Source organism: Tigriopus californicus, chromosome 10 (assembly GCF_007210705.1).
Source record: "Tigriopus californicus strain San Diego chromosome 10, Tcal_SD_v2.1, whole genome shotgun sequence".
Classification (NCBI taxonomy): Eukaryota; Metazoa; Arthropoda; class Copepoda; order Harpacticoida; family Harpacticidae; genus Tigriopus; species Tigriopus californicus.
Genome location: NC_081449.1, coordinates 5,670,744 through 5,685,919, shown reverse-complemented (window position 1 = coordinate 5,685,919; position 15,176 = coordinate 5,670,744). Strand labels below are relative to the sequence as shown.

Genomic DNA, 15,176 nt, shown 5'->3' with positions numbered 1-15,176 from the left:
CCAGTCAGTTGGAGCTTTTCCCAAGTTCCAATTATCCTGAACTACTGTATACTCCAGGGAGGCCAATTTCGTCCCTGACGCTCAATTACTCGACTTCCAAAGAAGCAGTCACCTATGCCAAACAAAAGATGACGGTGGAAAAGTTCATACCAAACACCCATCCGAAGAAAGCCACAACTATAAACGCGTTTGTGTTGATGTGGTTTGCGTCGAGGTGTTTTTCAGCCATCCTCAAACTAGCGGAGACATCTACATCCCTATCCAAGCTCCTCAAGAGTCTTGGGCTCCAGGCAAAAACAACTTCAGGGTGATCCAACTCCGTTTCACCCCAGTCAACCTCCCCTCCCCTTTTCGGGTGAGATTCATATTACAGAATGAGTCTCATTATGGACTCAAAATAGCCATATTAAACACATGGGAATGCCACAACAATGAGTACTTACACCCAAGGACTTGATATGAATCTAGGTTTCGCAGTGGGGAAGGCGACCCGAGTGCTCGTGTGTGCAAGATAAAACTTGTGAAAACTTGTTGGCTGGAAACCTTCTTAGTTCTCGTTTGACAAAGTCCCTCTGACAAAGTAAACCTTTGGTAATGTCAAGAACTCTGAACAAAGTCAAGGACGAACATGGGTACTTGCTTCAGTTTGGAAAATAGGTCTATGGGTCTCGCCCGCCTGACGGTTGGCATTTTGAGGGCGAGTAATGAAGACGTTAGCTCATATAAGTGATGTCAAGCGAAGTTTCTCGTTGCATAGGGCTAGTGTTTCCAATGGGTATTAGCATGTTCAAGCTTGGAATATGAGTAAAGAACACATAAGAAATGTGTCATTTCTAACGCTTTTACAACTTGATCCTCGTTCCTGTCAGATCGATGACATACATCCCCCGAAGACATTATTACCGCATACTGTATTACCCACCACACACCCTCGACCAACGTCGCTAAAACTGCTCCAAAGAGGAAAGATGAAGTTGGCTTCCAAACGAGGATCTAGTAAAATGTTCATGAATTCGGTGTAATTCATAGATTTCTAATGTAGAATGATGCGGTTGCTTTTGGTGCCGCTCTAGGGGAAGGAACTCTTTGTTGTCATTTCAATCCCATTGAGCTCGGAGAAGGATCAAAAAAGTAAACAGAGCTCCCCAAGTTGGCCACTTCTTCCACCCAGAACGAAAGAACGCGACGAAGTTGGGGAAACAAGAAGACTCCCTAAAGCCAACGTATACACAGTCCTGTCTGAACAAATAAACTTGGCCATTCATTGGGCACCTACGACTACATAGGTAGAACGATCCGAAGAGCAGTACGTCCAGCTCTCGCATCATTCTTGGCAGTGGTGTCCAAGCCCAAAAATGAGGTTAGACTTGTCCCCTCAAAAGAGTTGACGATGGACAGACGCCTTTCTCCAGTGGAGCAAATGGGTTTGTTTCACTGGCATTAATGACATATCACGTCAAATGTGAAACCATTTCACAACCAATGAGTCGGCAATTATCTTCCTGCTTCTCTCTAACTCCTCGTCATTATTACTGTAATCATTATCATACTCTCACTTCCAATAGTTGATGACTCCTGTTGCACCTTCTTCATCATCATAGGAAACACGGGGCTGTCAGTTGTTGGTAGTTAATGAGGTAATTCAACAAGATGGCTTTTTTGTTCTCTCTATCCCTTCCCCCCCTCTCCCCCCCAATTTCTTTCACACCTAGAGACAGTACTACAAACACGGGCAGACCATTAATTTATGTCTTCAAATGTGGAACACCCCCTCTGACCACCAAGACTCGTTTTAGCTTAGCTTTCCTACTACATAAGTCACAACAGCTGCGGTGTTAATGTTTGAATGCAGGTTAACAAATGATGTCCAACCAAATATAGATGGCCTTTAAATCATTACAAATGAGGAAACGAAGGTGCCAATTAGGTTGATTGGCATTTCTGATGATGTATATTTCTTGCGCTTCGTTCCTTTCCTATCCTATCTATTCATACCGAACTCGTGCCTTAGCGTGGGCCGGTCTTGTCGGCCTCTGCATTTTTGGCGGGAAAAACGAGAAAATTCCGAGAAGCATGAAGCTGATTGGACGTGTCCAGTGAGCGACGAAGTAAATTTGTCAAAGTCAGAGATTTGGTGCCCCCCCCCCTCCCCCCCTCAATCTCTCACTTCGAATCATTAGAAGACAAACAGCTTTTGGGGCCCTTTTCGTGATTGCCCTGAAGGGCCGAAGAAGTTCGTCTCCGCATAAAAGCGGACACCCGACTGAATAAAAGATCATTTACAGGGGAAGAAGTACTGCAGGTAATTCAATGGATGTTAAAAGACGCACTAGCATGATTAGATGGAGCACAAATCTGCCAGAAAAATCTGCCCAAACTCACACGTTAGGAGATTGGAGGGAGTTGGAAATTAAAGGAGCCTCTTTAACGCCATCAATTGATTTCAGCTCATCAATTAAAAACTCATCCCGGTAAATATGAGTTGCGAGAGAGTTGGGGGCCTCAATCAGGTTCAGGAGTACTAAGGTAGTCGATATCTAGTGTCTAGGGTGTCTAACCCCCCTCTACTCTGTGATCACCACGGGATTGGGCGGTTGAATTCAGTTTGGCGTGATAAGTCTTTCTTTCCTCAGGCCAAAAGTATCCCTAAAGCTATTGAATCAATCTCAAACAATTCTCTTCCTGTGCTCCAAAGATGAGATCACCAAAATAAAAGGCAAAGTGAGATCAGAGGTATCGGGGTCTAATTAGCCCGGCTCATAAGTCAAAAAGCCTTCAGCCTAATACAACATACTGGCAGAATATCTTCCAAGCAGACATACTGGGAGGGCAGGCAGGGTGCAATAGGCTTACTCATTGGCTCGGGTGTAATCATCAAGCTTGTATTGACAATGAGCTAATGCGAACAATAGGTACAAAGGGCAATTAAACTTGAATCTCTAGTCCAGCTTTTTTTTAATCACGCCATTCGATTCAACCACTTGCTCACTTATAAATTGACAATGCGTCAAGATCCATCAACCGATAGTCTTCTCTCAATTCCTAGGTAAGAAACTGGCTTCTTATGAGCCCCACGGATGATCAGACAAGCAGGCAAAAACTTATGAATCCTAGGAGCTAATGTTTCACTTTTGCTTCCAGAGGTCCCTCCCCCTTCAGAGAAGTGATCAAACACCCCTAAGGGCCCTTGAACCCTCAAGTCAGACAACCAAAGTGACGATGAGCGTCGCCGTGGTTCGTGGAGCTCACAGTCCTACACTGCAGATCGATGGAAAAGGAAGAGCAAGCCAATTCACAGGACTATCCGGGGAACAATGGTGAAAATTATGGTTTCATATTCATTGGGTGGTGGTTGTCTTGGAGACGACTGACACAACATGTCAGAAAACTTGTCGTCGCAGAACATAGCCACCAGGGATTTTCTTGTGTCATTGTGGTAATTCTCAAATCAAGTGTTGAATTCCTCCCTTCTCACTATTCAGTGGCGTCCATAATCGATGGCGGCCGAGGGTTTGCATTATTTTCTCGCTCCAAAGGACTCTTAGATTCAAAGAATATCGGGCTCAGGGATATCTGAAACTATTTCATTCTAACAACCCAACGCTATTGTTCAACGTTCACCCCAACCAGCAACAGCAACAGCAACACCACCACCACCACCAACATCGTTGCTCCGCTGTTATGCTCTTGTCAGCCCCATTGGGAGTGAGGTTTGTTCTGAGAAGAATCAGAACTGACACATCCAAGTTGACCCAGGTGTTCAGCGCTGAGGACCAGCGGGAGGTGATCGAGATTTTAACAGCAACCAGAGCAATTTGGAGAAAATCTCCAACTGACTAGCCATTAAAGAGGTATAGCCACTTGTTGCTTGCTCCGTTTTGGTGCTCTGAAGCCTCCCTTGATCCGCTCCATAACTCCTTCGACCTAACTAGTTCCAGCTGAGGGGAATAAAAATTCTGTTGATACTCTCAGTGGTTTCGACGGTTAATACGATATCCTCAAATCGAATACGAATGTGATCCTTTTGGCTTCGTTAAGATTTCTTACCAGATGAGATCCATTGGCATAAGCAGCGGCAGCGTAGCTACCGAACAGGTACGGGGACATGGAGCCGAATCCAAAACCTGAAACAAGAAAGGAGTAGTCACAACATCAATGCCGATTCGATTTGTAGGGTTAAAGAGAGACGAGGAAGAAAAAGAAGAAGCAGAAGAAACTGTCAGCGAGGAATCACAGCCCAGAGGTAGAAATGTACTTGGTTAGCTCGTTCATTCTCCCGGTGCCGAGAGAGAACGAGACATGAAGATGAGGTTAGTGTGAGCTGACAAGGATCGGTAAATATTTGTAAATTTCCCTCATCTCATTTCCTCTCTTTCTTGCTCCTCATCGTCATCGTCATCATCGTCGTCGTCGTCGAGTTCGTCTCCATCGTTATGCCACGTTAGTCGGACGGACGACAGAAGCCTCATAGCAAGCTAAGCCCAGCAGCTACCTTGGGGCCAATCATCATCATTTGCCTTTAAAGTAAACTCACAGACTTATCTGACAAGTGTAATTTGCCCCCCTTCGCCGGAGTTTATAAGCCTTTCGCGCGAGGGTGCGAGGCCAGGCGATCTCTGTGTTATTGTTCTATCATTGGATTTCCAACGCTTGCTTCTGGCCTGTGAAGTGCGAGTATATATGAGCCGAGTGTTGAGTCCACTGGCTTCCGGGCAAAGCTTTCAGAGTGCATGACAGCACCTCTACTTTATTAACAAGGAGTCGGAATCTTTCCATGATGACGAGATAAGGCCAAATTTTTATGATCAAGATCAATAGAATCTCGGCCAGAACTACGTAGACAAACGTGCGTACGCAGGTACGTACATTCGAAAGAAGAACAGTCTCTACATTGAGCTCCTCGTCAATTCCGATGATCTCGTAGTTTGCCCGAAAAACGGCAGGCATGTCTCTTCCCTGTTGAGTGTTCACCTACTGTAATTCTCTTTGTGCTTTCAGTAACGTGGTCGGATTGAAATTGTAAATTTAAACTTGTAATGGGAGGTAATTCTAATGGAGCTGATAGCTCCAAATTCTCTAACCATGGCTCGAGGGCAAAACCACCAGATCCATCTCAAATGCAGATCTTGTTCACAATGAAATCAGACGCCACCAGAATAAGCCATCTCGGTCGCTTGGATCGCAAGAATAGGGAAGGGTTAAAACAAGAGCCCTTTGTATGATTTGCTCGCAACCATTGTTATGTCGTCTGCTTGTCTTGTTAATTACGATTTACACAATTATCTCCAGGCAATGCAGGTTGGAAGCAGAGGAAACAGTGCGACCAAAACTCCCTACGGTAAATTGGATAGATATCTGGATGGATGGGTTGAGGCATTTCAGAATCAGAAGGCCATCATTGTTTGAATCTAAGATAAACAAGTAAACACATGCACAAAAAGGAGGAGGTGTCATGCCCAGCGAGGCCTCCTTCAATAATGCTGGACGACAATTGCGGAAAGTGAAGAAAGTGAACTGTTAAAATATGACACATCATGCTGACATAAGAAGTCTTAATTGACATGTAAAACAGTTGACAGCTCAAGTTCATTTTATGAAAAAAACACTCTCTCGTTTTCTCTGAATCTGAAACATTTCACCACCAAGTATGGTGCTTTTGAGTTCCTGTCATCGGGATTTGTTTTAGCATAAAAAAAACTTGAATCAAAAATCGTTTGACTTTGTCAATCAATTCCCTTCCTCTATCAAAACGGATTCTAGAGGAAGCTTAGTCTTGCCATCCAAGCAAACTAAAAAAAACTTGTTTGGGACCTTGCTTTAAAGATCAAAATGCGACCAACCGTTTTTCTTCTTGATCTTTTTCACCGAGTGGACGGTCCCATGCTCATACATTACACAAAAAGGAAACGCGACGAAGTAAAAAAGAAGCCACAGATCCTGGTGTGAGGATAGATGAGCCGTCTTCAAGATTGTTTCAAACGCCCCAAAATGCCATAGAGAGAGAGAAGGAGAGAGGGATCTTCAACGAACTGTGATAGTAGATCTTGAATAGATGCAACTTAATGGGAGTTGATCAAAAAGCTCGCTCCTGTTCATTGAGCTGGTAACGACCGTTGCCTTCTTTCGATGGGGATTCAAGGCCATCTCGAGACAAAATCTCCAGTAGTCGACGCGTACATACACACACACAAGAAAACTCCACATGAGCTTTGAGAGCCATCCATCCCACAAGGAGAGTCTACCAAACAGAGTTGAAGCCCGTGAGCTGTACAGATGCCGAGTGGCTTAAGATTTTCCAAGTGGTTTCGAAGCGCTCTTTCTTCAAGTCTCGGAGAGGACAAACAAAATTGTTATTGAGGAAGGTGTTGTTTTGGCTCCTGGCCTCACCTCGAAACATCGAGGGAAGAAGTACATAGCAAAGCAGGGGGAAGATACAGAAGGCGGCCACGAAGGAACAAGAGGAGGAGGAGGAGGAGGGACGATTTTTGGGTGGGTTGAATTGGAGATAAGGAAAATGTGCTTTGCAAAGGTTTCATGCTTGATAAAACTAGGATAAAGCTGAGATGACATTCCACCTCTGGGCACGTTATGATGAAGGTTACGAACAGTGGAGGTGATGGGGACTTACCGGCAAATCCATCTCTGCGGGATTTCTCCTGAAAATGTAAGAGAACACGGCGATTAGCACACAAGGATGGTCATTGGTGTGGAAAAAACTGAACTTTCCCTCTTCAAAGGACTCCTTGAGCAAATATTACTTTAGCCATGAATGAAAGTCGAGGAGAGAACCTTGGGGATTGGAACACACACACACTCGGCGGAATGTTCAAAGCCATTTCCGAGTTGTGGGCCGGGGGTCAAAACATTCATAAAAGCTGCCCCCTAAACCGCAGCGGAGCATAGAGAAAGCTTGAATGACAGCTCATAAATTTCATCCCGAGCCTTTGTTTTAGCCTTTGACTTGTTCATTATTTATTTTCTGCATTCATCACGACATTTGTAGTTCTAAGAATTTCGGAGAGCGAGAGAGAGAGGAAGGAGGAGATAAGAGTGCTGCTATTTGGGTGAGCCTATCGTAGACACTCACACACTTTGATGAGATTAATGCTGCTTGAAACTCTTGACAGGTTGCACAGTTTTATCTACTTCTCTCATTTGACTTCACCTATTATTGTATTATCTCATGGCAAGCTTACTTGTATACACTAACAATTGTGGATCACTTGAACATACATTTATACTATATTCCGAACAATCTCTGACATCATCGCCACGAGAAGTTTGATGCTTGGGCACAGATGATGACAATATTTCGTCCAGGCATCATGATCGTTTTGCATGAAATTGGTCATCTTGATCCGGCCTCTGTAGCAATTGAGCACATGGCAAAAGCCTGGGCATCATGACAGTGGAAAAATTCTCCAAATCCACACACGTAATTTTGCTGCTAACTAAATTGCTATTGCCATCATGTTATAAAATTAAATTGCCCCCTTAAATGCTCTCTCTGGGCTCGAACATACACTCACTCACTCAGTCACTCAGTTGCACACTGAGTGAAGTAGCCAGTCCATGGGCGAGGGTGTCTCTGCTGTTCGTTCTGCTCTAGCATGGATCATGTAGCTGTTAGCAGAGCTACATACGAGGACTGTAGGTTCAAGATGAGAGATGTGTGTGTGTGTGAGTGTAGCAATTCGACAGTACAAAGGCGAATGCTCAATTCTACCGAAAGGTTCACAACAGCAACATTTTTGCACTACACCAGAGTTGATATCAGGTTTCAGAAACACAGAAAAACTTCCAAACTCGTGCAAAATGCGTCCAATGCTATCTTCCAACCCCATCTACGGCGTTTAAGAAGTAGCGAGGGTTTTTCGAGAAATTTCATCGTTGAGGGCTGAGAGTTTCCCAGACTTTTCCATCCTCGCCATTGGATGGGATTGTTGATGTGTGGATGGTAGTGGTGTTCAAATGTGAATTTACATTTCACGACCTCGATTGGCGCACATTGACGAGAATGGTCGGTGGAGAACACAATTTCGTTTAGATCGCAATGGTTTTACGTAAATAACGACCGACCACAAAGCGAGCCTCGTGACTGCTGCCAGTCCAGGGCCAACCAAAATTGAATGAAGTGTAGGAGCTGAACCCTGTGTTGCATTTTGGACTGTGAGAGCCAATATTCGACCTGTTTCACTTTGGAACGAGGCACAAGTTGACCGGGAGAGCAGACTGTCCAGTCATCAAGCACCTTCTCTAAATTGGAGGTTTCGAAAATTGGTCAAAATCATCAATTTCGGGGGTTAAGAGGTTTTCCTCGTTGGCTCTTGGGCGGTGTAGCCAACAAATGATCCCACTGAACTATTCGACCAAGGACGAGTGGTGAGGTGGTTGAAATGGGAGGAGGGGATATATATTGACCAAGGATTTGGGGAGCTCGAATTGCACCCAACCCAATGACTGGATGGGCGGAGAGAGCTTACTACGAAGGAGAAAATGTTGGGAATTTAGCTCTCCAAAGGAAATGATTGCGACTTAGTTGGGCATTATTTTTGAATTTTCGTAGACCATGTGTCGAGTGATCTGAGATTGGATTTTGATCTGCTGTTCCCCATTTTGAGTAACCAAGGATGTCAAGGGTTTAACAACTAGTTGTGCTATGCTGTCAATGGACTGGCCAATTGGATCATTGGTCTCTTGGGGTCTTACCTGCTCTGACTCGGTGATGAGGCTAGATTCTTCCTCAAGAAGATCTGCTTGAAGGTTCCCGGAATCACTTTTGTCCCGGTCGTCTTCGCCCTCGTTCTGGAACACCTTCACCTCATCGGAAGAGGGCCCCAATTCATCGCCTCCCGGGCCTGAAGGTCCCGAAGGTCTCGACGAGGACGAGGAGCTCCCTGATGGACTAGAACCAGAGCCGCCACGACCACTGGGGCCCGCACTGGCTACCACTAACGAGCCCGCAGAGGGGCCCCCTGAGTTGGAAACCACGGTTGGCATGGTCATGGGGCACAGCACTAACAAACAAATCCGCACGGATCAAGAACGTGGATTCACTACAACCGGATTGACCGTCATGGGTCAACAACAATGGTCATCTCAACCATCACCCGAACGATCGGCATTGTCACTCACTAATCGGGAAGAAACTGACACCGTCGAACCAATGTTTAGCCCAGTTCCATGGCGATAGGAAACAATCTCAAGATGGAAGGAATCCTGGAATCCTGTGGCACTTGTCCAACACTCAAAACCTAGACGAAGCCAACAACGAGAGGCTCAAAGTGAAGGAAATGTCGGAGACTGTTGGTCGATGATGCACAGCAAACGTGTTTTCCTTGGTCATGAAACAGCTCTACACCACAGAGTTCTTTACAGGTCTCCAACTTGCCGACTAACTCTCAAACGAACAACCGCTGCTGAGCACTCACTCTGAAGGATTCTCATCCTCTGATGTCTGTCTTCTTGGGCCGGCCAACATCTTTAGTTTGATCGTTGTCTTCGCGCCGCTGCTCTCGCCGGCTCGGCTCCTGCCGACGGCACCTCTTATTCCCTTGGTTCAGCCGCCAGCTCGGTCTTGCAGTCGGTGGCTCGGTCGGTCGTCTTCTTGTCGGTTTTGTCGCCTGGATCTGACCCAGTCTTCTGCGCGCTCCTTAAAGGATCGTCGGCGGGAGGCTGGAAAAAAATCCAAGAAATCTTCAGAGCTCATCTCCTTGAAGCAGAGAGCTCCATTCAAGGGGAGAGAGACCAGCGATCAGGTTAAAGCGCGCTCCAATGCACATGTGCGCACCCTTTCAGCCACCCTGGTGAGTTCAACCTTGCCGAGCTGTTGACCGGGACACAGGTGCTTTTCCAGCTCCAAAGCGAACTCGCCGAACTCCCACCTATGCGCTACTCGGGGGCTAGGGTGGGTAGAAATGCGCGCACGAAAGCGGCCCCGATGGAAGCGTTCTGACATGGTAGAGGGCCAAAAACCGAATCGCTGCTCTCCTTGAGCTTCTTCTTCATCTGGATGATATTTGCTACTGGCAATAATGGTGGTGGTGCTGATGATGATGATGATGATGATGATGTTGATGATGGGTCTAGGTACTTTGGCAATATGGACTGACTAACAACCAGTTATCCAAACGGACATACTTTCCAAGGGCCATTCTTGCGGCTGTGTAGATGATCTGTCTGTTTAAATGCAGGAGTTGAGGGTCTTGAAGAGTTTGGGCAGTTTGGGCCTTTTATCATGTTAGCACCCTTGGCCAAAGAGGGCTCTAGAGATATTGGTAGCTATTCAGTAAGACAAACACTACTAAAACGACATTCCTCTCTGTAAATTGCACATAACTCGTTCTCTAATTTTTTTTTTTTTACTATTGAAATGATTAGTCATAAAATGTAAAAGCTTCAGGGTCCTTCAATCATATCCTCATCTGCTCTGAAATGTTTAATGTCTCTTTTTTGTGGAGGGGTATTGATATCAAGTGGTAGGTAGCATTGCTCGAAACGTTTCTTATTCAGGTAAATTCAAACGATTAAAGATCCATTGGAATGTGCCCTCACAAAAAGTTCCTCCTAGATTCCGCTTTATACCTAGCTACAGATAGCACCGAAAACATTCCCTTCACATAGGTGGCAGCACCCTATGAGAGATAGAGTTTGCTGGCCAATTTGCGCCCTCTTCCTTTTGGAAAAGAGGGTGACCACAAAGTTCAAATATGTCGGGTAGACAATGATTGAGCTTCAAACAAGCGATTTTGAAAATCACCTTACCAGACAAAACAAATGGATAAAAGATGAGTGCAAATACTAGAAGAGAATAAACATCATGATAAGCCAAATGAAAAATTCATAACACGACACCATTTCAAATTTGAACGGCATCTGAATTAACCCAGATAGTCACGCTGTTCATATTTCACAAATTTTTAGATTTTAAGTTCTTGAATATATTCTTTCTCGTGTCATGTTTGAATCATACATGTCGCTTGTTTGACAACCAAATTAATTATGTACTATCAAAACGTCTTAAAGTTTATGTAGCTGATTTTCAGATCTTACATACAAGCATGAAAAGAGACCAAAATATTCAAAGTCACCATCACTCATTCTACTCTTACTTTGTCTAAATTGATACAAGCACCTTTTCAATTTTTGGAAGCGAGTGTCTGTCGAGGCACGACTGAACTTAGATCGCTAGGTTGGCTGATCAGTCCAGTTTGTTTAACCTCCTTTCCTCTACTCTTGGTAATGCTTGTCGCTCCCGATGCCCCGGCATTTGCTGGAGTCGCACGGTTGAGCGGCATTGGCCCAAACTCCGCACACGATTTCTTCCTCACCTTCATGAGGATAGCTTAGCTTGTGTTGTCAATTGTGCTTCCAATACTGTGGCGTATCTCGAGGATACCTGCCGGTATTTTCGCAATATTTCATTCATTTTTTTTTTATTTTTGCAAATTACTGCACTGAATCGTGATACGAAATAGGTTTAATCTTAAGTTTCTCAACACTTGTTAATAAGAGGATACCGGGCTATGTGATTGATAAATCAAAGTGCTGACGCAGCAAGATTCAGATGCAGTTACTCCATTGATCTCTTTGAGTATGGTGCACTTTCGAAAGAACGAAATAATACTAAGAAATGCTCCATTTTCGTTCATTATCTTCCAATCACAAAGAGCCAAAGTTTGTGAGGGGTGTTTGACCAAGTAAGTACTACCTTTTCCATTCCCTCTACATAATAGCAGTTCCAAAATTGTGGCGCATTTCTAGGATTCAAGCGCCAATCCCTTGTAATGGATGCTCCATGGTGAATTATTGCTCTCCAAATTGCCAAAATTCCACGGATCCTTCACATCTCCACCAAACATTAGGAGAGTGTTCCATTCTGAAGGATATTGGACCCCTTCGATACTATCTTTGTGACGATGTTAGAATGATTCTCAGGACGTACTTGGCAGACAAGGTTGCTTTGGCAATACAGTTTGCTTTCCCAAGCTTTGTCTTGGTTTTAATCAGGTGTTCTTGTATTCCACAGGTTTTTGGATCCAAAGCAGATGTCGTTCCAACTCGTCCTAAAAAGATGAGAGGGTTTGCCGATCTAATGGACCGTAAGAGTGACTTAAATCAGAAACTTAATAAAATTATATTCAAGCGTGGAGAAGCATTGAAATAACGCTTATGTGTGGGGATTGGTTTGGCAATGTAACGGTGGTGCAGAACCGGTTAAAAGCGAATTTATTCTAAAAAGCAAAATTTTATTTTTAGCGAAAAAAAGTATTTTCATGTTTCAGATGCCACAGAAATTGGTCTGGACAGTCCTAACATACTTATTGAACTCTGGACGCAGCTAAAAATGGTTTCCATCCCACAATTCAATTCACCATCCTGGTCAACGTTTGTTTCCACTTACGGCAAGGTAAGCCGATTGCTCATTTTTTTATATGGATGACCGTGATGACACCTTACCCCTGAGACTTACTAGTATGTACAATATATCACGGAGTGGATTTTATCACGTGGTAGTTTAATTTCATGTAGCAAAATCTGTGGCCTTTGTGCTAGGGTAGGAGGAACATGCAATTCCATATTCCGATTGTCAGTTTCATGTCCGATATCAGGTTGGTTTTCCATATTCTGGATGTACGTACGTATCTAGCGTCTAAAAGCTTCCTTGAGGTTTAAAGGAGGAGATTCGAACTGGGGATCTCTCTCAAGCTAGGCAACAGTGATACCCACTAAATTACGTTTGCTCCTTCTGGTGCTTATTTACAAACGTTCTTGGTTTCTCTTCAAGACAAAAATTCTCATTTTATGCAGTCCATCTTACAGATTTTGACAAATTCGTACACCATCATTGATGAAAAATCCGGAGAAAAATTGGCCAAAGCGCTCTATTTGGGTGGCAGCTACTTCGATCATTCTTGTCAGCCTAATGCCCGACCGAGGTTTGACGGATTCAGTTTGGAATTGTTGGCCATGGACAACATTAAAGCCAAGGACGACTTGCGGAATGTAATCAAATCCAACATAAAAGGTTATTTGTTTCCAATTTGGCTTACTTTGTATTCATTTTTCCAGGTTCGCATTTGTTATGTTGATGTCAATCAAACTCGAGAAGAGATAAATAAGGAACTTGAAGCAATTTGGTATTTCAAATGCGATTGTCTACGATGCAATAGCGAATAAATAATGTCATGAATCCTAGAAGTTTTTCCTTGTTTATGTCTCTCAACTCTTAAGTGAAGGTGCCCCCCTACTAATCGTTCAGTTACCAATATCGTTAATCTTGCAGAAATGTAACGCGTTATTGGTAATGTTACTCGAATAGTAAGAACCTTACTTAAGCCCTGAATATGTACGTATGTACGTGCGTAGATATAGTATTTAAACATTTAGAAAGTGAAATGATCCTAAAGCTTGTAACCTAGGGTTTCAGATTTCAGGATGAGCCAGGCTACAATCATCACTCCTAAATGGAGGTTGAGTCTTCAACTTTGTCGGGAAAGCGATCTACATAATCAAATTTCATTCAAAAAGACCCCAAGTACTGCCATTGTTAAAGAACTGACTTGTTACACTCTAACTTTAAACGCTACACCTGGCAATGTGTGGTAAAAGGCTCATAGAACTCAACTATGTTCAGCTCACAAAAAGGCCGGTTCTGATCAATGAAAGCCAAAATGTGATGCAACTAGAATTCTCACTCTATATTGAATACCCAAGGAACGGCAAAATAGGCTGGAAATTAGAGCGTTGCATCGGATCGGACAGCGTCTCCAAATGCGAGCCAAAGTGATTTTTTGTAATCCGAATCCGAATTCGAGAACTTTTTCCCAATCCGACCGAATCCGAAATTTTTCTCAGGTCCAAATCTGAATCCGAATCCGAGATATATTTGCTTAATCCGACAGTAATCCGAAATACTTTGCAAAATCTTATTTTTTCACCCAATGGATTAGAAAACAACCCATTTACCTGTAACTGAATGTGCTTTTTTTGCCACTTAAACGTTTTAGAATGAGAGGAGTTGCAGAGTGGAGTTGCCTTAATCCGACGGAACCCGTTGCCGAAATCTTGTCCCAATCCGAATCCGAAAATTGTGGGTCAATCCGATCTGAACTCGAATCCGATCCGAAAAGTCTGATCCGATGCAGAGCTCTACTGAAAATCAAGCACTTTCTGTACGTACCGTAGATCTAGATCTAACGTGTGCCTCATAAGAACTGGACTGAGAACTATTTTTGTTCCACATCCGAAAATAAATAAGTTAACGAGACATAACAAAAAAAAGACATATGTGGGTTTGACTATTGTGAATAGGTTGACCTTAGAGCAGACAATATGAGTGGTTCACATTTATTCAGGTAGTAGAGGGTTTCCCTCTTCCTAAAACTTGAACAGGTGACGGATTTGATGATTTGTTCAAGAGAAAACTAAAGCATTCCGATTTGACCCGCCACAGCCCACATATTTATTTCTGGATTTGCCTCTAAACGTTTTCCAATCCTCTTGAGAATCAAACAGTTTATAACAACCCTTTCTTTGAGTCAACAATCATTTTTCCTGAGCTTCTTCATGACAAAAATGAATTTCAGCTTACCCCAGTGACCTTAAGACCTCAAATGTAGAGTAGGGCAACAATGGCTTGCTGATTTTTTTATTTGTTGTGATTAGAATTGGATTTCGAAAATTGATTTTTTTTTCTTTTACTTTAAATCTAACCTACAGCCTCTATAGTAAAGAGTATGAGCATGAGATTTTTGGTCCAAAAACGTTGTTTCCATTGTACTGTGGTTCTTCAGTTCACCCCCATGGGTACTTTTTTAGAGGCTAAAGTACTTTAGTCTCTACTTTTTCAGTATGATGTATTTACTCCATTGTTGTCAAACTGAGGAAGAAAATGAATCCGGTGCATTTTTTTTAGAAAATTCTACAGTCTTTAAATCCTTTAAAATGCCAAATTCGATGAGCCTGAAGGTTGGAAATCCCTGACAACGCAACCCTAGTTATGACTGTTCACAGGGATGCCAAAATTTGTTCCTAAAACAGTTGCCATTGCCAGTGTCAAGACTGTTTCTAATGCTTGGACGCAGTAAGAAACTCTATATTACACCAAAATATCTTGTGTTCATTTTGCTAAATGAATTGGATGGTCCGTATGACTAGATTCATTGCCCTGTTCT

General features: G+C 43.4%; 2 protein-coding genes across 4 annotated transcripts in view; one reads left to right on the top strand and one right to left on the bottom strand.

Annotated features, from left to right (window-relative positions):
* Window positions 1-9,468, bottom strand: part of LOC131887804 (protein pangolin, isoforms A/H/I/S-like) — a 28,307-nt gene extending 18,839 nt beyond the window's left edge. Inside the window, exons 1-3 of one of the 2 annotated variants that reach the window (XM_059236508.1) lie at window positions 8,710-9,468; window positions 6,629-6,656; window positions 4,048-4,124 (exon numbers count right to left, since the gene is read on the bottom strand). In XM_059236508.1, the coding sequence (XP_059092491.1) occupies window positions 4,048-4,124; window positions 6,629-6,656; window positions 8,710-9,006 (402 nt within the window). In that variant the 5' untranslated portion in view covers window positions 9,007-9,468. The remainder of the gene's footprint in view (window positions 1-4,047; window positions 4,125-6,628; window positions 6,657-8,709) is intronic. The other variant, XM_059236509.1, reaches the window with a different exon arrangement.
* Window positions 9,469-11,152: 1,684 nt separating this feature from the next.
* LOC131888619 (histone-lysine N-methyltransferase SMYD3-like) lies at window positions 11,153-13,331 on the top strand. Of its 2 annotated transcripts, XM_059237522.1 has the most exons (6): window positions 11,153-11,699; window positions 11,764-11,956; window positions 12,029-12,101; window positions 12,285-12,409; window positions 12,823-13,005; window positions 13,072-13,331. In XM_059237522.1, the coding sequence occupies exons 1-6, from the start codon at window positions 11,596-11,598 to the stop codon at window positions 13,177-13,179; spliced, it is 786 nt and encodes a 261-aa protein (XP_059093505.1). In that variant the 5' UTR covers window positions 11,153-11,595; the 3' UTR covers window positions 13,180-13,331. The 2 variants fall into 2 exon arrangements, with proteins under 2 accessions (XP_059093505.1, XP_059093503.1); XM_059237520.1 differs by having other exon boundaries at window positions 12,823-13,331.
* Window positions 13,332-15,176: the final 1,845 nt, after the last annotated feature.